Source organism: Dipodomys merriami, unplaced genomic scaffold, assembly GCF_024711535.1.
Source record: "Dipodomys merriami isolate MVZ:Mamm:240054 unplaced genomic scaffold, mDipMer1.0.p SCAF_143, whole genome shotgun sequence".
NCBI lineage: Eukaryota > Metazoa > Chordata > Mammalia > Rodentia > Heteromyidae > Dipodomys > Dipodomys merriami.
The window spans coordinates 1682057-1706478 of NW_027202749.1; the positions used below are offsets into that span (position 1 = coordinate 1682057).

Consider the following 24422-nt stretch of genomic DNA (forward strand, 5'->3'; position numbering starts at 1 on the left):
GCAAGGGACTAGACTGGCATGTTGACCAGCTAGGAGTGAGGGAGACCATCCTACCCAGCTGCCCCCCAGTGTTCTATCCAGAGCCAGTAGGACTTGCCCTGGATCACGATTGGGCAGAGACATAGTTGGTGTGGCTGTCAGGAGACCTGGCTGCCACAGCTAGATGCTCCCAGAGCCTACTTGGGTTATCCTGCAGGTTCTCTCTTCTGGTACAAGGAAGCTGTCCTAAGAAGGGGCATGTGCATGTGCCGTAGGCTGTTCAGAGGGAAGGAGTGTTCTAGAACTATGCTTTTTATCACCATTTTTACCGTAAGAACATTGGGGGCCCTGAGGCTGAGTGGTAGAGTGCTCACCCAACATGCACAAGGACCTGGGACTCGTCCCCAGCACGGAGGGCTGTGTGTGACGCATGCTAGTGTGTGTCCTCACTCACTAGGAATGTATTTTCATCTGTCTGGATGAGTTGGTTTTTGTTTATCTTGGGAGATTTGGTCTGTTGACAGACCTAGAAGCTTTCAGCTTCTAGGCTTGAGTGATCCACTCACCTTAGCCTCCTGAGGAGCTGGGGCTGTGTGCACCATCACCACACACGGAGAGCTGCCTGGAGTGTTTAGGTGAATGTTAGCTCTGGTTTATTTATTTCACTTTTAAACATACCTTTAAGATATTTTTTTTTTCATTTTTGTCGGTTCTGGGGCCTGAACTCTGGGCCTGGGCGCTGTCCCTCAGCTCTTCAGTTCAAGGCTAGCACTCTACCACTTGAGCCACAGCACCACTTCTGGCTTTTTCTGCTTATGTGGTGCTGAGGATTAGAACCCAGGGCCTCAGGTATGCAAAGCAAGCACTCTACCACTGAGCCACCTTCCCAGCCCGAGTTTAATATTATTTTAAAGACAAGTTCTCTCCTACAACTTCAGCTTTCTGAATGTTGGGATTACAGTCATGGACCACCACCCCTGGCTGCACATATGGTTTTGATATTGACAGAAGAATGTTTTCAGATATGTCATTCTTTGGATGATGTCATTTTTTCCCAAAAAATGCTTTCCAATCACTAAAATATCTGTAGATTTCCTTTCCTTTTTTTCTTTCTTTTCTTTCCTTGTTTTTTTTTTTGTTGGTCATGGGACTTGAACTCTGGATCCATAAAGCATTGTCTCTGAGCTTTTCAGCTCAAGGCTAGTGCTCTACTACTTGAGCCACAGCGCCACTTCCAGTTTTCTGCTGGTTAATTTTGGGTAAGAATCTCACAGACTTTCCTGCCTGGGGGGCTTTGAACCGTGATCCTCAGATCTCAGCCTCTTGAATAGCTAGGATTACAGGCGTGAGCCACTGACGTCGGGCTGTAGAGTTTTAAGAACCATTTGAACAGGTTTGAGAATATGGTTTTCAACAGCTACCCTGCAGTGTTTGCTGTCAGGGCCAGGCGTGGTAGTTTACACCGCCAGCACTAAGTGGGAGAGGCATGGGGATTACCAGTCCCAGACAGCCTGGGACACATGGTGACCAGCTCTAAGACAAAAGGAAAAAGGTTGTCAGGCCTGGGTGTGTAGCTTAGTGAGGGAGTGCTCGCTGCACGCACAAGGACCTGCCTGGAAGTTCCTAGTACTTTACAAACAGTGCAAAATAAGTTTTTGCTTGAGCTTGATGAGGAAATTCCTTTTTCTTTCCTTTTCTTTGGTAATTGATTTTTAAGATGGGCTCCCGCTGTGTATTCCAAGCTGGCCTTCAACTCAACACTCCTCAGTCTCATCCTCCTAAATGTTGGGACCACAGCGACTGTCATCTCCAGCTAGGAAGTTTCTCGTATGAGAGCTGATAGGAGGAAAGGAATTAAATGTGGTATTATATTTTTAAATTAACTTTTTTTTAAATCTTTTTTTTGGGTCTGCTCGTGGGGCCTGAACTCTGGGCCTCAGCTCTTCAGCTCAAGGCTAGCGCTTTACCACTTGAGCCACAGCGCCACTTCCGGCTTTTTTTTCCTGCTTATGTGGTGCAGAGGAATCGAACCCAGGGCCTCAGGCATGCAAGGCAAGCGTTCTACCACTGAGCCACCTTCCCAGCCCCTTAAATTAAGTTTTCTCTGGAATTGTTCCCATCGGAAATATTTGAATCATGAGTCTAGAAACCTAAAGCTCCAGTCTGTACAAGATCTTCAAAATTATCATATCTTAAGGCCAACATGGGACATTTTAGGAGACTTTTCAGAAATAACATAAACACTTAGATTTTTTTTTTTACTTGAAGATTCACTTAAACAAATGTAGAAAAATCATCAAGTATAATTATCCTCAAAATTTTAATCTAGTTTTTATGTTCTTAAATACAACCTAAGAGAAAAGTGCACCAGTCTTCCAGCATGTGCAGTTGTCCTTGGAGACAGTGATGGCGTGCAGGACTTGTCATGCGCCTCTGTGCCCGGCCACACTCCCTGTGCCTGCCTTGCACAGAATCCACAATCAGTGCAAAGTCTCTGATGTGGATTTTCTCCTATGCTCTTCCAGGTATTGATGGGGCCCCAAAAGTTTATCAGTTCATTATATCCACGAAGAAAACAAAATAGAATATCACCTCTTTTGTTGTATCTCTGTGAGTAAGGCACTTGCGTGTTAAGAGTTTCAGCGTGGGGCTGGGAAGCTGGCTCAGTGGTAGAGTGCTTGCCTTGCAAGCATGAGGCCCTGGGTTCGATTCCTCAGCACCACATAAGCAGAAAAAAAACAGAAGTGGCGCTGTGATTCCAGTGGTAGCGCGCTTGCCTGGAGCGTTTCAGCTTAGCTCTGGCTTTTCTTCCCACCTGGTCTTGCCATGGTCCCTAGGTGTCCGCGATGAAGTGTGGGCTCTTGCCCATCTCCCCGGAGGCGCTCTCTCTTGGAGAAGTGGCTTATCATGACTACCACGGCATTCTGGTTGATGAGGAGGAAAAAGTCTTGATTCAGAAAAATCTCGGGCCTAAAAGCAAGGTCAGTGGGCATCTCATCAGGAGTTCAATAATGGAGGAGGAGCACGGGGAGTATCTGTCTTCTCGCCTAGATCCACAGAGCTGCACTTTCCCCTCAGGTTCTTATTCTCCGGAATCATGGGCTCCTGTCAGTTGGAGAGAGTGTCGAGGAGGCCTTCTATTACATCCATAACCTGGTGGTCGCGTGTGAGATCCAGGTAGGTGATGGCAGTCCATCCGATCTGGGCCATTTCCAGGATTCATGTAGATTTTCTGATACTTGTCTAGCAGGCTGAACCTTTGCTCTCTCTCTGCTAATGATGAGCTCATAGATTGGAACTTGAGAGGGACAAATGCCATTTCAGTGATTTAAAATTAAATGGTTCCTGGGCTTTGGACTGTCTTGTTTTTCATTTTTCACATATATAAGTGGCTAGCATTTAAGGCATAGTGATGTGTGCCAGGCTCTCAAGTATGTCCTATGTACATGACCCTGTTTGACCCTCCCTTGCACACCTTTTGACTCATCCAGAGCCCAGAGGTGGAGAGTCGCAGGCCTGGCCTGTGACACCCCATCTGGCCCACCTAGACCAGGCCCACACTGGTCACCGACTAATGGCTGTGGCCTAACCACAAAGGCGCTTTGTGTCCCTGTTCCTCTGCTAAGTGTGAGCACTTAGTATGGACCAGTGCTGTTATTGTCCAGCTTACAATCTAGGGATTTGCTTTCTTTAGAAACCCACAGAGTGGGCTGGGAAGGTGGCTCAGTGGTAGAGCGCTTGCCTTGCATGCATGAGGCCCTGGGTTCGATTCCTCAGCACCACATAAGCAGAAAAAAAAAGCTGGAAGTGGTGCTATGGCTCAAGTGGTAGCGTGCTAGCCTTGAGCTGAAGAGCTGAGGGACAGTGCCCATGCTCAGAGTTCAGGCCCCACGACCAGACCCCCCCCAAAAAAAAAAAGAAACCCACAGATACCTCTCCATCTCCATGTGGAACTGAGCCCTACTGTTTGCTTGTTTTGAAAAGGTTCGCACTCTGGCCAGTGCTGGAGGACCGGATAACTTGGTCTTGCTGGATCCTGAGAAGTACAGGGCCAAGCCCCGTCCCCCAGAGTCTCCAGAAGGGGATGGCACCAACTCATCCCCCCGGTGGCTGATTGGGGAGCAGGAATTTGAAGCCCTCATGCGGATGCTTGACAATCTGGTAAGAATGGCACTAGCACCTGACAGAAAGCTTGTTCTGAAAAACGGGGGGGGGGGGGGGGGGTTTATGTAGCTGCTGGGACTTAAACTCAGAGCCTGGGGGTCCCTGAGCTTTTGTGCTGAAGGCTAGTGCTCCACTACTTGAGCTACAACTCCACTTCTGGATTTTTAGTTGTTAACAGGGGACAGACTACCCTGCCTGGGCTGGCTTCAGACCACAATCCTCAGATCTTAGCCCCCTAAGTAGCTAGGCTAAATGTTGGTGCTTTTGTTTGATTTTTGGTTTTTGTTGGTCATGGGGCTTGAACTCTGTGCCTGGGTGCTGTCCCTCAGCACTTTAGCTCAAGGCTAGCGCTTTACCACTTAAGCCACAGTGCCATAAGAGTCTCGCAGACTTTCTTGCCCGCAGACTTTCTTGCCCGGATTGGCTTTGAACCTTGATCCTCAGATCTCAGCCTCCTGAGTAGCTAGGATTACAGGTGTGAGACTCTTATCTCCAATTAACTATGGGAATCCTGCAAGTGGCATTGTGGCTGAAGTGGTAGAGCGCTTAACTTAAGCTGAAGAGCTCAGGGACAGTGCCAAGCCCAGAGTTCAAGCCCCACGACTACCACCAACAACCACAACACCACCAAAAAAGCCATTAAAAATGCATTTTAAATCCATGTCTTCAATATTCTCAGATTATTAATAATTATACATAATTCTTAATATAGAGTGCTGTTGTAGTTCTTTTTTTGGGGGGGGTCTGGTTGTGGGGCCTGAACTCTGGGCCTGGGCGCTGTCCCTCAGCTCTTCAGCTCAAGGCTAGCACTCTACCACTGGAGCCACAGCACCACTTCCGGCTTTTTTATTTTTGCTTATGTGGTGCTGAGGAATTGAACCCAGGGCCTCATGCATGCAAGCACTCTACCACTGAGCCACCTTCCCAGCCAATTGTAGTTCTTAAGAAGAAAGTATGCAGCAATCACTGATCATAGTCTATGATATATATATATATATATATATATATATATATGTGTATATATATATATATGTGTGTGTATATATATATACCTTCTCTCCCCAGTATGAGCAAACAGCGTTCAGAGGTCTGAACATTATTTCCAATTTTGGTTTATCAGCATTTAAAGGGAAGGAGCTGATAAAGAGAGGTTGGTTGGTACCTGTTATGATAAAGGGATATTTGCTAATCCCAGGGCTTTACCATGAAGCCCTGGAAGACTGCTCAGTCCTTGCTCAGTGAGCAAGCTGAAGCCAGAAATACTCAGGATAGAATGTTGCTGAAGACAGTCTTCCTGTGGTAGAATTATCTTTTATTGTCTTGTAACAAGCATGCTCATAAGTGGAAAATTGCCACTGTCTTTCTGAGGAAAGATATAAAAAAAATGACTCGAGGTACCTTCTGTGTGTGTGTGTGTGTGTGTGTGTGTGAGAGAGAGAGAGAGAGAGAGAGAGAGAGAGAGAGAGAGAGAGAGAGAGAGAGAGAAGAGAGAGTGTGAGTGTGTGATAGTGGGAGTTGGATTCAGGCCCTTAAACTTGCCTGGCAGGCACTCTAATAACCACTTGAGCTCCACACCCAGACCTTGTGGCTTTAGTTTTTTAATAGATAGTCTCATTAAACTTGCTATGTAGCTAGGATGACACATGTGCACTGCTGTACTCAGCTTTTTTTCTTTTTTTTTTTTTTAAACATTTTGTCAGTCATGGGCCTTGAACTCGGCCTGGGCTCTGTGCCTCAGCTCTTCAGCTCAAGGTAGCACTCTATCACTTGAGCCATAGTGCCATTTCCGGTTTTCTGGTGGTTTATTGGAGATAAAAATCTTACAGAAGCTTTCCTGCCCGGGCTGGTTTTGAACTGCAATCCTCAGATCTCAGCCTCCTGAGTAGGTAGGATTACAGGTGTGAGCCACTGGCTCCCTACCAGCTTTTTTTCTTAAGTTGAGATGGGGTCTGGTGCAGTTTTTGCAGAGTGACCTTGAACTGTGATCCCATGAACTCAGCCTCCAGAAGAGCCAGGATTGTGCTGCACCTGGCTTGACTCTTGCCTTTTAAAAAAAATGTGTCATAGGAGTGATTCATAATAAAATGGCCCTCAGAGTGGAGCACAATGCAAAGGGAGAAAGGATTCCTGGAGAAATGTTTTCTTGTTGTTTTTTCTTTTATTTATTTTTCCTTGAGACAGTGCCACTGTCTAGCCCAAGCTGGTCTTAAACTTAGGATTCTTCTGTCTCACCCTTCAGCATTCTGGGATTATAGGTACTTGCCACCACATCCCACTGTTTGATTCCTGGGCCTGGGTTTCTAAGTTTTTTAAGAGCAACGTGTCTGAGGGCTGTGTGTGTCCAGGTGTCCTGTCCTTGCATGTCTTTTTCAGGCTAAGTTTTCTTGTCATATATTGTGACCACTCAGACCATGTCGAAGTTTGAGGCTATTAGGTCATTTAGCTGGCACTGCCCAACACGTGCTCCATCTTCATTTCATTGTATAACCAAGCATCCGGAGCTTGGTACAGGGAACAGTGCACGTTTAGTACTGCATGGCTTCCATGGGTCAGCAGTGGAGATGACTGATTGTAACATAGGGATTGGGGAGGCTGCAGGCAGCTTGTTCAGCAGGGTTGGATTAGCATTTGAAGGGTCGGTTGTGGTGGGTCTGTTTCCGGAGGATCTGTTTTACAGCGGCAGTGTTCACAGTGGCTTATGTCATCAGAGCCAGTGAGGGCAGGACATGCACAAGACAGGCGCTTGTGTTGTGTGGCTGTCCCCTCACTGGAAGCAAGTCTGAGGTCTGTGCTCAGGGCAGGGTGTCAATCACCAGGTCTGGGCCGTTGGGGGCCACTGTGTAGTCTGTCTGCCACATCTGCCGAGTGCCAAGGCCTGGGAAGCAGCGTTGAGGATAGCATCCTTTTCCTTGGAGATGCTGTCTGTGGGGAAGTGATCAAGCAACTTGGTGCCGTGGAAGTGTGTATTGTGAGAGAGAGAGAGAGAATCTTTTATAGCACTGGCAAATGACCATGAGGCAGAGTTGAAAACTGAATTTGAAAAACAGCTGTGGAAAACTGTTACATGTTTGCTTATTTGGTCTTACCTAAAGATGATTACAATCTTTAAACTGATTTAAAAGTTTTTTTGTTTTTTTGTTTTTTCCAGTTGTGTGTCTTGAACTCTGGGCCTGGGCGCTGTCCCTGAGCTGTTCAGCTCAAAACAAGCATTCTACCACTTGAGCCACAGCGCTACTTCCAGCTTTCTGGTAGTTAATTGGAGATTAGAATCTTACGGACTTTCTTTGCCTGGGCTGGCTTTGAACCGTGATCCTCAGATCCCAGTCTCCTAAGTAGCTAGGATGACTGGTGTGAGCCACCAGTTTACTTATTAGTGAAACCTGTAGTCAGCAGCAGGCAAGTCATGTGTTTTGTTTTGTGTTGATACTGATGCTTAAACTCAGGGCCTCAAGCTCTTGTTTGGCTTTGTTGCTTATAGCTCATGCTCAACCACTTGGACAACACCCTCTAGTCTGGCATTCTGCTGGTTAATTGGAGATAGTCTCACTGACTTTTCTGCCTGGGTTGGGTTTGAACCCAGATCCGTCTATTTTTAATTTTTTGACAATATTAGAATCTTGATCATGTAGCTTGGCATACTCAACTGGTGCTGGTAATATAGGAGACAGAATCTCATAGTCTTTTCTCTCTAGGCTGGCTTTGAACTGCTATCTTCTGGATCTGAGCTTCACAGATCAAGCTACTGGTACCTAGCTCAGTTTTAATATTTTTTGAACTTATAAACAGGAGTGCACACATACACTTAAGTGTTCAGTTTGTTAAAATTTGAAACAAATACACTGTGCAGCCAGCACCCATATAAAAAATAGGATCAGTACCTCAGAAGCTCCCAGGAGTAGATAGTTGTGCAGAGTATCCACTGTTACTTTTTAAAGCTTTTTGACTCTTTCGTAGTTTTTTTTTTTGGGAGGGGGATCCGGTTGTGGCGCCTGAACTCTGGGCCTGGGTGCTGTCCCCCAGCTCTTCAACTCAAGGCTAGCGATCTATCACTTGAGCCACAGCGCCACTTTCGGCTTTTTTCTTTTTGCTTATGTGGTGCTAAGGAATCGAACCCAGGGCGTCAGGCATGCAAGGCAAGCGCTCTACCACTGAGCCACTTTCCCAGCCCCTTTCTTGGTTTCTATAAATGGGGCCCGCCCAGTGTGTATTTTTCTGTTTGGTTTCTGTTCTAAGTGTCGTACTTGAGCTGCGTGCTGCGGCCTTTGGCAGGTTCCGGGGCTGTCAGCAGGGGCTGTGTTGTCCCACTCAGGCTGTCCTGGCGTGTGGGGTGTGCGATCGATGCCTCGCACTGGAGGGTAGAGCTGCAGGGTAGTGTGTGTGCTGCCTCCAGCCACGGCTGGGGAAGCGGAGGGTGAGGTCCTTCCTGCCTTTTTGTCTCCTAGGGCTATCGCACAGGCTACCCCTACCGGTACCCTGCTCTGAGAGAGAAGTCTAAAAAGCACAGTGATGCCGAGGGCCCTGCCAGCGTCACAGGCTGCTCCTTCGCTAGTGACGGCGACTCGGGCACGTGCTCTCCTCTCAGACAGAGTTTTCAGAAGCAGCAGCGAGAGAAGACCCGATGGCTGAACTCTGGCCGGGGTGATGAAGCGTCTGAGGAAGGGCAGAGTGGAAGCAGCCCCAAGTCGAAGACTAAGGTGTGGACGAACATTACACACGATCACGTGAAACCCTTGCTGCAGTCTCTCTCGTCCGGTGTCTGCGTGCCAAGCTGTATTACCAGCTGCTTGGTCTGTGCCTACTTACTGTTCATAGTTAGATCTCGTAGAGCAAGGTGGGCAGCTGCGGCTTCGGAGGCTTTGGGAACCCCCGTGCCTAATGAGCCCCCCAACCTTCTCACTTTCCCTCTGAGCAAAGTCTACACTGTAGCTAAATTCCAGTGCTACCGTCTGTCTGAAACTGCTTAAGATACTGTGCCGCTTCCGCACCCCCATAACCTGACTGCACTCACAGCAAAGATACTAAGAACTCACATGCGCTGACTTGAATGCAGGTGCGCTCCTGACTTCAGTTTGTGTGTGCAAACTCTCTGTGCAGGACAAAGTAGTTCAGTCGTGAACCTGGTACGTGGGGCGGCAAGCCCAGCCCCTTTGTGTGTAGCGTTTTCTTAAGCAGTTTTCCCTCCCGGCTCACTGGCCTGCTCTCTGCTGACCCTCTTCCTCTCTCAGCTTTGTTCCTGGCTCTGTCCCAAAGCCTCCGAACGCTCGAGCCAGCTGCCTTCTGCATGGACTGTTGCATGTGAGCAGACGCCATGGTGGTGAGCCCTCTGGCTCCCGCTGGGTGCGGCATGGCCCCAGTGCAGTGCAGGCCATCTGCAGGCACCAGCGACAGACGCTGCCAGGGTGCTTGTTCTGGTTTTATTGCTGCTCCCGTTGCTCAGGTGCCTAGCACCTTCCCAGGACGGGTCTTCATGTCCTGTAGGGTAGCCAGCACCGCACTGACACGTAGGAGAGACCCGTCCAGCAGCCTTCCGAGGGGACAGAGGCCGGACGGCAGCGGTGCAGCCCCGGTGCTCTGAGGCAGTGAGTGGCACATGGGCCCAGCTTCCCTTACAGGAAAAAGAAAAAAAGGCGTCGTCTTCCCGGGCGGTTCTGGTGTTTTTCTGATCTGCACGGTTGACTAGCAGCCTCGGTGCTTGTGAGCAGCCACGCCACTTGGGTGGGGGACCTCAGGGCCTGGGGCGCATCTGTCGTCTTCCGGTCTCAGCCCCATCCACTTTCTTCTTTGGTTTCACTTATTCATGGGAGTGGCCAGCCAGGCCTCCCCTGCCCCACGGCTTTCCAGAGTGCGCAGCTGCAGCTCTGGGCAGTGTCAGCCTGAAACAGACCAAGTCATGGAGGCATGCTAGTCAATGTACTGTCAGAGGGGGCCTGCTGAGCATTTATATTTGTTTCTTATTCTGGAGTAAAGCAAATTCCATGCCATGATTCCAGGTTGGTATACTTTAATTTACAATAATTACTGTTGATTTTTTCAAATGTGTTCAAGCTTCTGAGGTGGCCGTTTTAATGTTTTGACTAAAGTTACTTTTGATAAAATGCTGGAGTTGTTTTTAATCTGAGAAGAGAAGCCTCAGTGAGTACCCACGTCCACGCCCGCCCTCCTTCGCAGGGCTCAGCATCCAGTTCTGTCGCTTCCTTTAAAGCCTTATGGTTTATGCTGTCTTACTGCCTCCCGAAAATGTTCGGAAAAGCACAACATTTGCTCTCTAAGATGGCTTGTTTTAATATTCAGTGCCTTTTCATGCCCAGGAATTAAAATTTGACTAAAAAAATCTCATATTTGATTTGGAATCCAAAAGGAAATTGATGAGTTGAAGGGGCAGGGTGCTGAGAAAATGCACTGATACTAAAAAGGCCTTTAGGGTCTCATAAAGCGCTTCAAATTTTGGGGGGTTGTTTTTGGAACACTCAAACGTGTTAAGTTATATAAAATATTTGACATCACCAAACCTTTCCACCTGGTAGCTACTGCATACATGCTAGTACAGTCATTTTCTTGGGTTCAAACAGCATGCATCTAGTACGTTCTGATGCTGCCATTTATTTTCATGCAGAACGTTGGTGGTGCCCACTCTTTCCTCGCAGTGCAGCCCGTCCCGCCCGGGTGGCGGCATCTCACGGCTTCTCATGGCCCCGTCATCCCACGCTTCCCGTTGGCTTTGGTGTTGGGTCACTCTCAGGGCGGTGAACCAATGTCCTCTGTGGGGATCTGCCCTGGAGGGGCGGAGGGCGACGGGCTTCGTGCTGTCCTCAGCCTGCTTTCTACTCCCCGTGGTGACTGGCTTTCTGTGGCCCGTCTCCATCATTATGACTGGTTAAGCCTGACATCCTCTGGTTTTCATGGGTCTGTATCCTGCCCCATGGTGATTACTGAGTGACCCAGGAAACGTGGTCATTGGTTCAGTCCTCTGTGGTGTTCAGTGCATGACCAGATACAAGATCAATTGAACAGATTGGATGTTATGATGTTTTTACTTGTTGTCATAATTCTGACTTTTCAACTGTTCTTGATATTACAGTGGACTAAAGAGGATGGACATAGAACTTCCACCTCTGCCGTCCCTAACCTGTTTGTTCCATTGAACACTAACCCAAAAGAGGTCCAAGAGATGAGGAACAAGGTGCGTGCTGCCGTCTGCCTTCAGTAGGAGCTGGGCTGCAGGGTCGGGAGGTGCTGCTGCGCTGGGGCTGGGGATGTGCTGGCTTCTAACAGGACATCCATAGAGCAGAGCCATCTCTTCTCCATGTTCACTAGAAGCGGGGAGCCCTATTGACTCTTAAGTTCATGATTAACTGGGGTGGGGGGGAGGTGTGTGCGTGCGTGCGTGTGTGACAGGATCAAACCCAGGGCCTTACACATGCTCCACACATGCTCTATCCCTGAGCTATACCACCAGCACCCTCTATTAAATTCTTTTTTTGGGGGGGGGGTCCGGTCATGGGGCCTGAACTCTGGGCCTGGGCACTGTCCCTCAGCTCTTCAGCTCAAGGCTAGCGCTCTACCACTTGAGCCACAGCGCCACTTCCGGCTTTTTTCTTTTTGCTTATGTGGTGCTGAGGAATGGAACTCAGGGCCTCAGGCATGCAAGGCAAGCGCTCTGCCAACGAGTCACCTTGCCAGCCCTATTAATAAATTCTTGAACTGATACTTGCTCAATAGCAAGTCTGCGATGTGAGCCATGGAGCCTGTCCTAGCTGGGACAGGTGGCTGCCCTGCCCTACAGCTGCCCTGCCCTCAGGCTTCCTTCAGAGGCTTGGGAGCAGCATTTGGTATGGCAGGTCATGAGCCCCATGGTGTTGACAAGGTCACTGTCCCCCTTGTTGAGTCCTGTGGAGACTCCACTGCCCCTAGAAGGTGTGGAAGTGATTGTGCGGGCCGTGGGCAGTAGTGCAGGCCGCGGGCAGTGACAGTGCAGGCCACGGGCAGTGACAGTGCAGGCCGCGGGGAGTGACAGTGCAGGCCGCGGGGAGTGGCTGTGCAGGCCACGGGCAGTGACAGTGCAGGCCACGGGCAGTGACAGTGCAGGCCGCGGGCAGTGATGCAGGCCGCGGGGAGTGACAGTGCAGGCCGCGGGGAGTGACAGTGCAGGCCGCGGGCAGTGACAGTGCAGGCCGCGGGGAGTGGCTGTGCAGGCCGCGGGGAGTGATGCAGGCCGCGGGCAGTGATGCAGGCCACGGGGAGTGACAGTGCAGGCCGCAGGCAGTGATGCAGGCCGCGGGCAGTGATGCAGGCCGCGGGGAGTGACAGTGCAGGCCGCGGGGAGTGATGCAGGCTGCGGGCAGTGACAGTGCAGGCTGCGGGCAGTGATGCAGGCTGCGGGGAGTGACAGTTCAGGCCGCGGGCAGTGATGCAGGCCGCGGGCAGTGGTGCAGGCCGCGGGCAGTGACAGTGCAGGCCGCGGGCAGTGATGCAGGCCGCGGGGAGTGATGCAGGCCGCGGGGAGTGGCCGTGCAGGCCGCGGGCAGTGATGCAGGCCGCGGGGAGTGACAGTGCAGGCCGTGGGGAGTGATGCAGGCTGCAGGGAGTGACAGTGCAGGCCGCGGGCAGTGACAGTGCAGGCCACGGGCAGTGACAGTGCAGGCCGCGGGGAGTGACAGTGCAGGCCGCGGGCAGTGACAGTGCAGGCCGCGGGCAGTGACAGTGCAGGCCGCGGGCAGTGATGCAGGCCGCGGGGAGTGATGCAGGCCGCGGGGAGTGGCCGTGCAGGCCGCGGGCAGTGATGCAGGCCGCGGGGAGTGACAGTGCAGGCCGTGGGGAGTGATGCAGGCTGCAGGGAGTGACAGTGCAGGCCGCGGGCAGTGACAGTGCAGGCCGCGGGCAGTGACAGTGCAGGCCGCGGGCAGTGACAGTGCAGGCCGCGGGCAGTGACAGTGCAGGCCGTGGGCAGTGATGCAGGCTGCGGGGAGTGATGCAGGCCGCGGGCAGTGATGCAGGCCGCAGGGAGTGGCCGTGCAGGCCGCGGGCAGTGATGCAGGCCGCGGGGAGTGATGCAGGCCGCGGGCAGTGACAGTGCAGGCCGCGGGCAGTGACAGTGCAGGCCGCGGGCAGTGATGCAGGCCACGGGCAGTGATGCAGGCCGCGGGCAGTGATGCAGGCCGCAGGCAGTGATGCAGGCCGCGGGCAGTGATGCAGGCCGCAGGCAGTGACAGTGCAGGTCACAGGGAGTGATGCAGGCCGCAGGGAGTGATGCAGGCCGCGGGCAGTGATGTAGGCCGCAGGGAGTGATGCAGGCCGCGGGCAGTGATGTAGGCCGCAGGCAGTGACAGTGCAGGCCACAGGGAGTGATGCAGGCCGTGGGGAGTGATGCAGGCCGCGCCAGTTCTGCCCTGTGTGTCTCGAGGCCTGAATGTGTGCGCAGTGGGACTGGTGGGACTCAAGGGGTTTCTGCACTGCTGACGCCCTTGTCCCCTCTTTCCCTTCTTAGATTCGAGAGCAGAACTTACAGGACATTAAGACGGCTGGTCCTCAGTCCCAGGTTTTGTGTGGTGTAGTGATGGACAGGAGCCTCGTCCAGGTGAGCGCTCAGAGTGTCTGTGACATTAGTGGGTGGTGGCTCAGACCGTCTGCTCCAGAGTTGCTCCTCTCTCGGGAGCGAATGGCACCATGAGGTAAGTATTCTAGCCAAGCAGTTATCTTTGTTAAAAATCCTCCTGATAGAAAGAGCCCAGCTGGTATCTCTGAGTTCTCGACTGAGCCTAAGCATGTGGGGCGCGTCCACCCTCCAGCTCTGCTCCTTGTAGTGCATGCCTTGTGAGGGGCGAAGGGGCCGACCGCCTCCAGCTTTGGGACTGGGTCCTGGTGTCAGCAGGGGCCTTGGTAAGTGCTAGCACAGGGTGGGTTGAAGAACCTTGGATGGGCCCAGACTCCTGTCTGCAACCGAGTGCTGCTTGGGGGGAGGGGTGGGCGCTGTGAATGCGGGTCACATTTATATGCATTCTGTTAAGTGACTGTGTAAGACGCTGTCTCTACCTGATGCGTAGGGATGCAGGGGTAGATGGCCGTGAATTTGGCCCTGCTGGGGTCCCAGTTTTGTGTTTGGTGTCTGCACGCCTGTCGTCCTGCTGCATGCGCCCAGCCGGCTTCCTCCCGCGCTCTCGGGTGGTATCTACGGCTGAGCCTGGTGTGCTCTGATGACTCAGTTTACTGTTGCAGGACGCACCCCTCTCTGACTGTACGGAAACTATCGAAGGGCTCGAGCTCACAGAGCAGACCTTTAGTCCCGCTAGATCTCTGTCTGTTAGAAAGGTACTCACTGCCCTGCCCCTCCTCCCTGTGGTTCGCGGCGCGCCCCTCACCTGCCTCCCTCGTCAGCAGTGGGCCCAGTTACTGAAAGAGCTGGAAAGGAACCTTGAAGCCTTCTGAAGGTTGCCAAAGGTTCTGACTATTCTTAGGATGACGTGCTGTCACCTTTTTCAGCCTTATAAACCAGCGAGAAATGGGCGCTCCGAGAGCCGTCATTTCTCAAGTCCGCGTGTGACGTGACATGGTTGCTGCATGCCTTTGGGTTTCCGAGTTGACTTTCCACTAGATGCCAGTGGCAGCAGGCTCACACCACCTCCTCCTGTCACGTGACCTCGCAGTGGGAGGCTGAGTCATTGTAGAGCCTTCCGGTAGAAGCTAGCTCAGCACTGGGAGATGAGAGCCCCCTGGCTTCGTGAGGGTCGGGTCATGAGTTAGAGGTCAGCCAAGCTGTGTACCTAGACACTGTCTCAGAATATGGTTGAAAGTCTCAGAGGAGAGGGACACTTCTGAGGACGTGTGATTCCTCTGTGGAGATGCACACCCAGCGCGTCCAGTTGGTGGGAAGTGTTTCTGGGTGACTTGCTCAGGGAGCAGCGCCCACGAGGGGGGGTGTCTGCCGCGTGGTTCAGAGCGCTGGGTGTTGGCCCTCTGCTCCAAAGGCCCTCAGTGGGGCACGAGGTCTGTAGTGGTGTTCTGATTGCCCAGCGGGAGCAGGGGCGGCCGAGTTTCTCTGTAATAGCATTACTTTGCTATTTATCTATCCATTTGGTGGGTCTCATTTTCCATGTCCTTAGAATTTGCTTCCGGTCACCACTTGTGAAGGGATTCCTGCCAGGGGGACAAGATGTGCTTTTCCCTGCCAGCTTGTCTTTCGTGTTGGTGCTGTGGACCCTCCGCCTCAGTGGTTGTGTGCAGCAGAGGCGGTCTTGGGCAGTCTTGTGGCTGACAGAGTCACGGCCGTTGCTGCCCCTTCTTTCTGGTGTTGTAGTGCGTGTATTGGATCCTGTTTGTGTCTTGTTAGGGTTGATCATAAAGCAGCCGGGCCGCCGTATTAAAGGAGGTGTTTTCAGTTGGTCCATTACTCAGGGACAGCTTTGTCGTGTAGACCTGGTGTGCTCCCAAATAAAAAGATGTAGGGTCCCCTCAGATAGGATACCACGCTCTTGTGGGTGAACTAGCCCCGCACATCATCCTACTGAAGTTCTGGCGACTTGCTGGCCTGAATCCTCGTTGCGTGTGGTGCTGCGTGCCAGGTGTGTGCTCACCGCTGAGCGGCACGCTCAGGACGAGCTCCAGTCACAGATTACTAGATCGGAATCTCACATTTGTGCTTACATCTATCCTGCGCCGACCGTGCGTGTTTCATTTTTTGGCAAGGATATGCTTTAACTTCCTGGACACCCTTCCTTGTCCTCCTTTTCCTCTTCTTCCTCTTCCTTCTCTTTCTTTCTCTCTGTTGCTCCCTTGGAAACATGAGCGATTATTAGCCAGTGGGTTTCCCCTGAGAGAGCAGGAGGGCTGTGGGGAATGCTCCCATCCCAGAGCTGCAAGGACCGGCATTCAGGACTTAGGAAGTGGTGCTTTCTGGAAGGGACTTCTTTTGCCTTGGGTTTCTCCTTAACCTGGGCACTCTACCAAGGCGAGCGCTCTACCACTTGAGCCACAGCGCCACTTCCAGTTTTCTGGTGGTTCATTAGAGATCAGAGTCTCACAGACTTTCCTGCCTGGGGCTGGCTTTGAGCAGTGATCCTCAGATCTCAGTCTCCTGAGTAGCTAGGGTGACAGGCGTGGCCACTGGCGCCCGGCTTCTCCCTTACTGTTGATGGCCCTTCCCCCAGTTGGGGTCACTGACTGCAGAAGGCATGAGGAGTTAACAGTTCAGAAAGGAAAGTTGCTTTTCCCAACATGAATCTTCAAGACACTCCCTCCACCTTCTGGATTTCTTCCAGGTGGATCAAGTGGTGAGAGATGCAGGCGTGAAGTCTGTGCCAGGGAGGATCGAGTGGTCCTTGTGCCAGGCAGACCTCTCCAGGCCCTCGGCTGTTTGTCAGGAGCCAGAGGAGCAGAGCTCCGCCTCTGTCTCGTTCATGAGGAATGTCAGATACCACATGGAGCCGATTTACAGATGTAGATGCTCAGAGAGGTTTGCTTACCAGCCCAGGTGTGCAGCGCTCTGGTGGCGGAGCAGTCGCTTCACCCAAGCTAGCTCAGTGAAGTATAGAAAGCGTTCCTGGGCCTCTGTTTTGCTTTGGGTCTGGTGAGGGGACCAGACAGGAGAGAGGGCAGCACGGAGCAGCACGGGGGCAGGTGGGCCCACATCCTGGCTCCTCAGCCGCACACACATCTGTGCCTTGGTGTCTCAGGTGTGGCTCGGTCCTTCCCCAAGTGCGAAGGTCTCCATGCTGGGTCTGCTTTGAAGCTGGCATGGGCTGAGGCGTGGAGAGGCGCGTGCACGGCCTCTGGCTGCTGGGAGGGGCAGCCGTTCCAGCAGACACCGGTCCACTCCTCCCGGGAGCATCAAACTTGTGATGAGGAGCTAGGCCTGGGCCTGATACGAGTATCGTGAGTTCTAGGTCAGCCTATGCTATGTAGTCAGACCTTGTCTCACTTGGGACAGGGCTTTGCTCCCTCGTGACAGTAAATGATGGGTAGTTGCTGGCTTTAACGGGAGGTTAAATGTGCTGTTGGGCCTCAGAGCGCCTGGTGTGGCCACTGCCTGTGGCCCTCAGCTCGGTCCTGCTCCCCAGGGGTCTTGACGGATGCCATGTTGCCGGTGGTGAGCTGCGGCCCGTGTGCGGCAGGGATGGGCTTGTTCCTTCCTGGCCGGGATCGCGAGCAGCAGATGGACATTCAGTTTGCTGTGTTGCTGCAGCAACTGCTCCGAAATGGAAGGCAGCCAACCTCAGTCCAGGCCGGGAGAGCCCGGACTCTGCTTGGCCCCAAGTCTGCAGACTCCAGAGCCCGGGTTCCAGCAGGCCCTTCCGTCCCTCCCGCGAGCACTCGGCCCGGGGTGCCAGACGTTAGTGCTCGGCAGGCCGGGCCCTGTCACTCAGTCCAGCCCTGTGTGCAGCCTCTGCGTGAACAGGAGCGGCCCGTGCGGCCGATTGTCTGAGGAACCCCCGCTGCTGGACGCGGCCTCCTTTTGAGGTTCACCTCCTAAGCACACACAGAGCTGCGAGCCTGGCGTCTAAACCATCTCCTCAACTGCCATGAAGTGACGTGCGCATGGGTGCGGTTCGGGGCGTCGTGGGCGCGCGCCTGCCCTCCCCCGCTGTCCTGGCTGGCCGAGTGGCTCAGCGGGAGGCGGTGGCGCCAGGCTGCCCCGTGGCCAGGCGCCACGTCCACCGTGGCGGCGGCGTCCTCTGCAGTGTGCTCCTGCTCTAGAGCAGCCTGCCAGCCGCCGCCGCCGCCTTACGCCGCTCGCTTGCTTTTTTCTTTGATCCGAACTCTCCATCTTTCACTCCTTACGCAAGCCTCGTGTTTGAGAACCTTCGCTGTCCCTGGATAAGTTAGTTCGGCAGCTGCCCTCGAACACAGTGCCTCTGCTTGTGTGACTTGGCAGTCTCTAGGGAAGGGGGCTGCCCTAGTAATGGAGGGGGTGGGCGCCCCCGCGCGCCCCTGGGCGGGGTCCGCGCGTGTGAGACCTGGCGGGTAGTGCAGTAAGCATTCTTTTTGAGTCCTGTGTGTATAGAAACCACATTTCCACACGCACAGCCGTGCTTCGTGTGGCCTAGCCGGGGCCCAGTGGCACAGTCCCCGTGTCTGCCTGCTTCCCCCTGCCTGCAGCCCGCTTGGGAGGAGGGAGAGCCCGGCTGGCCGGCTCCGGCACACAGCGCCTCCTCTTGGCCCGCAGGGGGAGCTGGTGACCGCCTCCAAAGCCATCATTGAGAAGGAGTACCAGCCTCATGTCATTGTGAGCACCGCGGGCCCCAACCCCTTCAACACACTCACCGACCGTGAGCTGGAGGAGTACCGCCGCGAGGTGGAGCGCAAGCAGAAGGGCTCGGAGGGTGAGTGCTCCCGGGTCTGGGCGCTGCGCAGCTGGGTCTGTGTGAGGAGAGTCACGCGTGCGGCTGCGGCCTCGTGTTTGGCTGGGAGTGAGTGGGGTTGAGCGGTGTTCCGTGTCAGCCTGAAGGAGCAGCACTGTCAGGAGCTGGCGGGACATGTGCAGTGTGCAGCCTTGGAGGTCTGCAGTAACGCTCTGCGCCGGTGTGCACGCCGTGAGACTGTGGAGCCCGTGCGGGGACTGAGCCTGGGACGCCCTACTGGCCAGGAGCCGGTGGACAGGTCCAGAGAGCTCCAGGGGTGCGGTCTGCCTTCTTAGCTCACAGACGTCACCAAGTTGGGTCATTATGGGATGCTGTCTGTCCGGGTTTATAGAGAGGAGGTCTCCTTGCCTCTTGTGATACGTTAGCATCCCTGTCCTTACCTCAGGCTGCAGTCAGTCCTGAGAAATGGGTCTGTTCCCTCCCTCGCTGTGGAGGAAGCTGGGCAGAAAGTGGGAGCATGGCTGTGTGTGACGAGCAACCGTAGGTTTGCTCCACACTTGACTCTTCTAGTGTCATTTTAGCTCAAGCTGATGACGTAAGTGCTGTTGAGATGTCGTGCACGGAACTGGGGCACTGGCTTGAGCTCTGGGCTGCTCTTCTGCATCAGGTGCGGCATTTACCCACAATGAGCTGTGCTCGCAGGCGGGGCCTGGCCCCCTGCATGGTCCCTGGTCCTTGGCAGTGTGCTTAGCATAGTGCGTTGCCAGTGGAACTTGGTTACTGGCGTTAGAGGCGTGGCTCAGGTGCTAGAGCACCAGCCAGTGGGAGGAAGCGTCCCGTACTGAGTTCAAGTTCCAGTCTCAGAATAAAAAAAAGAACTCAGGCTCCTTTCAAAAGTCAGCTCCTTGTGCTGGTTGAGGCTGCTGTGCCCTCCTGGGGGCCTGTGGCTTTGTCTTAGTAGCTTCTTGGGGTTTGCAGCCAGCTTAGGAATCCATCCTTGCCTGGGAGAGGCCCTGATGAGTTTAGCAAAGTGGTTGTATTGTTCAGAATATGGGGCCCTGGAGATCCTAAGCTGCTAATCCAAAATCTGCACATGCAAGGTGGTTTATGGCTTACATAACTGTAACCCCTCTGTACATCACCTTCCTTTTTCTTTTTCTTTTTTTGTTGGTCATGGAGCTTGAACTCTGGGTCTGAGCCTTCAGCTCAAGACTAGTGCTCTACCACTTTAGCCACAGCACCACTTCCAGTTTTCTGGTGGTTAATTGGAGATAAGAATCTCATGGACTTTCCTACTGAGGCTGGCTTTGAACCGTGATCCTCAGATCTCAGCCTCCTGAGTAGCTAGGATGACAGGCGTGAGCCACCAGCACCCAGCTGGACATCACCTTTATAATAAAAAGTTAAAAACAGATTTTTAAAAAGGTAGTATATATATGTGTGAGTGTGTATATGCACACATATATGCATGTGTGTGAGTGTATATGCACACATATATACGTGTGTGTGTGTGAGAGAGAGAGAGAGAGAGAGAGAGAGAGAGAGAGAGAGAGAGAGAGAGAGAGAGTGTGTAATGTCTTTCAGGGTTTCGGTTCTAGTTCCTGTGTGTTTTCCTCTGGTACTCACCAGTGTGTGTTACATCATTGTAGTTGCCAGTTTAAACTGTTGATAGGAAATGCTCTGTAGGAGAAGCTAAGCCCCAGCACTGACATGGGAGCTTCTGCGGGCAGTGAGCTGCGGCTGCAGCCGCCCATCTGTGCCAGGGCACCAGGCAGTTCTACTCGAGTGGAGTCAGACTTGGTTTGCAGGGTTGGCTTTTCTGGAACGTGGGTGGGGGCTGGGTGCATCTGCGGCTGCAGTTGGTCTGGGAGGCGCGGCAGTGGCGGCCCTGCCTGGGGCCTTCTTGGCCAGGCTCCTGCTCAGGACCCGAGGCGCGCAGGGGTCTCCAGCTCCGCACCCTGACCGTCTTACCTTGTGTGCATTCACAGAGAATCTCAGTGAGACGAGAGAACAGAAAGACAAGAGTCTTCCAGACCAGCCCGCTGTCCCCCACACTCCCCCCAGCACCCCCGTGAAGCTTGAGGAAGGTGAGCTCTGGGGGTGCTGCGCGGCAGCCTCCGGGTGCGGGGGCCGGGGCCGGGCGGTGGTCCTCACGCACTCCGGACTCCTGAGGGCTGGTGCCCTGCGGGGCCCGTGTCATTCGTGGCGTCCGCTGTGCCCTCCGCTTGCACCCGTGGTGACCACTGCACCCCAGTCTACTGGGCGCTGTGTGCCCCGCGCCTCTCTGCACCATCTGTCTGTGGTCTGTCCGTCGGTCTGGTCCGTCCGTGTCTCCCGGGAAGCCCGCGGCTCCCTCCCCATTCTGTGTCCTCCCAGAATGGCTCGGCCTTTTCTTGTGTACCCTGATGGCTGTGACTGAATGCATAGATTCTCTACTTGTGCTTTTCTCTCTTGTGGCCGCCTCACAGCAGGAGCCGGATGTGCTAAAGAATACCTGTTGCCCTAGTAAGTACCGCGCCTGCGCTGCCCGCGCTGCCCGCTGCCCGCTCCACGGCTCCCGCTCCCGCTCCCGCCGCGGCCTGCGCTCCGCCCGCTTCTTTGTTGCTAAAAGTACTAAGTTTTGTGTTCTGTGACTTCACATCAAAATGGGGGTTCCTGGTCGTGCCCGGCCCCGGCGCTTGCCCCGGACACTGCTCCGTCACCTCAGTGCTCCCCCTCCCCACCCCCGCCCCCTCCAGAGCGTCCCAGCGCACTCTGGGCTGTGGGCAGTTCTGCTCAGCCGTGGGGCTCCCCTCTGATTGCCCGAGGCGGGGAGTGACGGCGCAGGCTGGGGTGGCCGTGGAGCCCCGCCTGCTACTGTGTATGGAGCGGGACACTTGGCCAGGTGCCGTCCTACCAAGCCCGCGCAGGCGGCCCGTTCGCGGCAGCAAGCTTGGCAGAGGGGCCGACGTGCTGGGGTGGGCAGGCGCCTGTGTGCCCTCGGCCCTCCTGCCCGCGTTGGGTGTCCCTGGGAGCCTCCAGCCTCCCGAAGCTGACGCACTGAGCACGGCTCCCAAACCCTGCGTGGCACAGCCGCTCCCCGGCCTCGCGTGTGGCTTGGTCTTGAAGAAGTGTCTGGTGTTGCTGATAGCCAGCTGCGCGGGGCGCCGCCCTTCCGGTCAGGACCGGCGGCGCAGCCCTGCGCCTGTCAGCAGGCCGCGCAGCCCTGCTCCTTCACGTTGCAGTCCACCTGTGAACGTGGCTTGCTGTCTGCTCCTTGCCTCTTCAGTCTGTTGCCACCCAGATGAAATGATCTCACCTGGTTGGCTGTCCCCGCTACACACGGGGTCCCAGACTTTTTCTGCTGCTGCAGAGGGAGGCGGCTGTCGGTCTGGGGACTGCTCGCACCGAGCAGCTTCACCCATCCCCGCCGCGCTGCTGGCCCTGCGCCCGCGCCCCGACGCCGTCTGCTTTGTCCCCGTTCATGCGAAGGCTGGCCGGCCAAGCCTGGCCCGAGGCCGTGCAGACACCGTCTCAGCTTGGTCTTGGGAGAACCCATAGACTAGGATAAAATGCCTCTCGGGCGGCCCCCCAGATGGCGCAGACCCCTCACCTGTCCCCCACCCCCCCAGATCTCCCACAGGAGCCCGCCTGCGAGGACGACAGCGACACGGCCACCTTCAAGCCCATCCTCCCCGACCCGTCCCCTGATGAGCCTTCGGAAGCGCTGGGCTTCCCGGCAGCCGAGGAGGAAGCCCAGGGCCCCCCCGCCCCCGCCCCCGCCGAGCCCAGCGCCGAGCCCAGCGCAGAGCCAGCCCCAGCCCCAGCCCCGGAGGCCGAGGAGGGGCCTGCGGCGGACCCGGGCAGCGACGGCTCCCCGGGCAAGTCTCCATCCAAGAAGAAGAAGAAGTTCCGCACGCCTTCCTTCCTGAAGAAGAGCAAGAAGAAGGCCGACTGCTGAGGGGCCGCCCGCCGCCCGGCCCGGTCTCCTGCCTCTCCTGTCCCGTGCCAAGGCCAGGCCCCCTCCCCCACGCACCCACGCCTGACTCCCTGCTGTCGGCACGCGCCCCGGCCCTGGCCTGCTCCTCTGCTCCTCCTGCACACAGCCGGCCGTGCTGAAGCCTGGTCCTGGACCGGCTCTGGTTACGGCGGCGCCCGCTGTGACCCCTCCTCGCTGTCGCTGTCGTGAATGCCGTTCATCTCCGCTTGGCTGTGTGTGGTGGTGGCACCAGCCGTGGCTTCTGCTCAGTGGTCTCCTGGGCCCCTACACCAAGTCCCGATCCTGGGGTCACTCGTGCCCACCCATGGCACGGGGCACCCCGCTGCCGTGAAGGGGTGGGTTCAGGACAGGAAGCCCCACGACACGTGGGCTGGCGTGACCCACACAACGCTATGCATGGTCCTGCGGGCGACCCCACGACTCACACCGGACCCAGGAGCTCAGTCTGCCAGACTGGGGCCTCTGAATCCGGGCAGGGCAGGGCAGGGCAGGGCAGGGCAGACCCTCACGTCACTCGGCGTGCTCGCCCGCCGGTGAGCATGTTACCCCTGTGCCTCAACAGGCCACGGTCGCGTTCTTCCCGCAGCCTGCGGCACACGCAGCCCAGAAGGCTCTCCTATTTGGGGAAGGGTTTGGCACTCAGCTGAAATCTAGTCTCCCCTTACCCGAGCCTAGAGGTACCCTGGTTTCAGTCAAAGGTGACTGGAAGGGGAAGCCAGCCCCACCCCGGGACCCCATGCGGCTGCTGGGGACTGACGCCCCTGGTGCCCCCCGGGACTCTTATCCACTCGCATTCAGGTTTGAAGCTGCTCGCCAGGGAAACCGGTTCAGAAGTGGGGGAACCTGATGGGACCCCCACACCCCACTAGAGAGGCTCCCGTAGAGCTGAGTCTTGGGTACTGGCATCCCACCGGCCACGCCAGCAGGAAGGCCGCGGGCAGCCGCACAGTTGCGCTGCCGGGCGGAATGAAGGTCTTCCTCCTGCAGGACTTCTCACCCCTCCCCCGCCCTCCCTCTGCCCACATATGCAATGACTTTGATTTTCACTTTTGTAGTCTAATTCTTTGTATCACAACAGGGAGTAGAGTTGCGTCCACGACACAGACTCGGGGACAGCTCCGCCCCTCCTCTCCTCTGTAACATGTTTTACTCACAAATAAAGATCTTTAAGCAACTTCCTTGTCTAAATCTCAGAAGTGGTTTAGTTTGGTTCTCTTCAAGGTTTCTTTTCTGTGAGTCATGGGGCTTGAACTTGGGGTCTGGGCGCTGTTGCTGAGCTCTTCAGCTCAAGCTAAGCCACAGTACCACTTCAGGTTTTCTAGTGGTTCATTGGAGATGAGTCACAGACTTTTCTGCCTGGGCTGGCTGTGAACTGTGATCCTTAGCTCTCAGCCTCCTGAGTAGCTAGGATGACAGGCGTGAGCCACCGGCACCCAGCTCTTAAGGTTTTTTCTGAAGGTCTGTCTCACATTTTCTTAGAATTCCCAAGTGCTTCTTTTTGCCAGTCCTGGGGCCTGAACTCAGGGCCTGTCCTTGAGCTTTTTTTGCTCAAGGATAGCACTCTACCACTCGAGCCACAGCACCATTTCTGGCTTTTTCTGTGTATGTGATCCTGAGGAATGGAACCCAGGACTTCATGCATGCTAGCCAAGCACTCTACCCCTAGGCTACCTTCCCAGCCCACTTCTGGCTCTTTTGGTGGATATGGTAATGAGAAATGGAGCCCAGGGCTTCCCGCAGGCTAGGTGAGCACTCTGCCACTGAGCCACACCCCTACCCCCAAAGTGTCACCTGTGGCAGCTCCTTTACCACCACACTCTATCCAAGTCTTCCCAGGAGCCTGCTGCCGGGCAGGGTGCAGAGGGAGGCACCCGTCCCCGAGTCTGAGCAGATTCCCACGTCACTTCCGCCCCGTGCAGATGGGCCGGCGTTGGTGACAAGGACAGTGGAGTGTGGCCGCACCCCTCACCAGGATGGCCCGGCCGTGCCGAGGCCTGCGCCTCACCCCT

General features: G+C 54.9%; 1 protein-coding gene across 23 annotated transcripts in view; it reads left to right on the forward strand.

The window, feature by feature from the left end:
- The window catches only part of Add1 (adducin 1), a 61957-nt gene extending 39481 nt beyond the window's left edge, over positions 1-22476 (forward strand). For 3 of the 23 annotated variants that reach the window (XM_070021716.1, XM_070021717.1, XM_070021718.1), the window contains exons 7-16: positions 2817-2960; positions 3058-3156; positions 3964-4140; positions 8586-8930; positions 11222-11323; positions 13628-13717; positions 14356-14448; positions 18299-18455; positions 20423-20521; positions 22046-22476. In XM_070021716.1, the coding sequence (XP_069877817.1) occupies positions 2817-2960; positions 3058-3156; positions 3964-4140; positions 8586-8930; positions 11222-11323; positions 13628-13717; positions 14356-14448; positions 18299-18455; positions 20423-20521; positions 22046-22374 (1635 nt within the window). In that variant the 3' untranslated portion in view covers positions 22375-22476. Of the gene's footprint in view, positions 1-2816; positions 2961-3057; positions 3157-3963; positions 4141-8585; positions 8931-11221; positions 11324-13627; positions 13718-14355; positions 14449-18298; positions 18456-20422; positions 20522-20902; positions 20941-22045 lie in introns of those variants that run through there. The other 20 variants (XM_070021723.1, XM_070021725.1, XM_070021727.1 and 17 more) reach the window with 20 other exon arrangements.
- The last annotated feature ends 1946 nt before the right edge of the window (positions 22477-24422 follow it).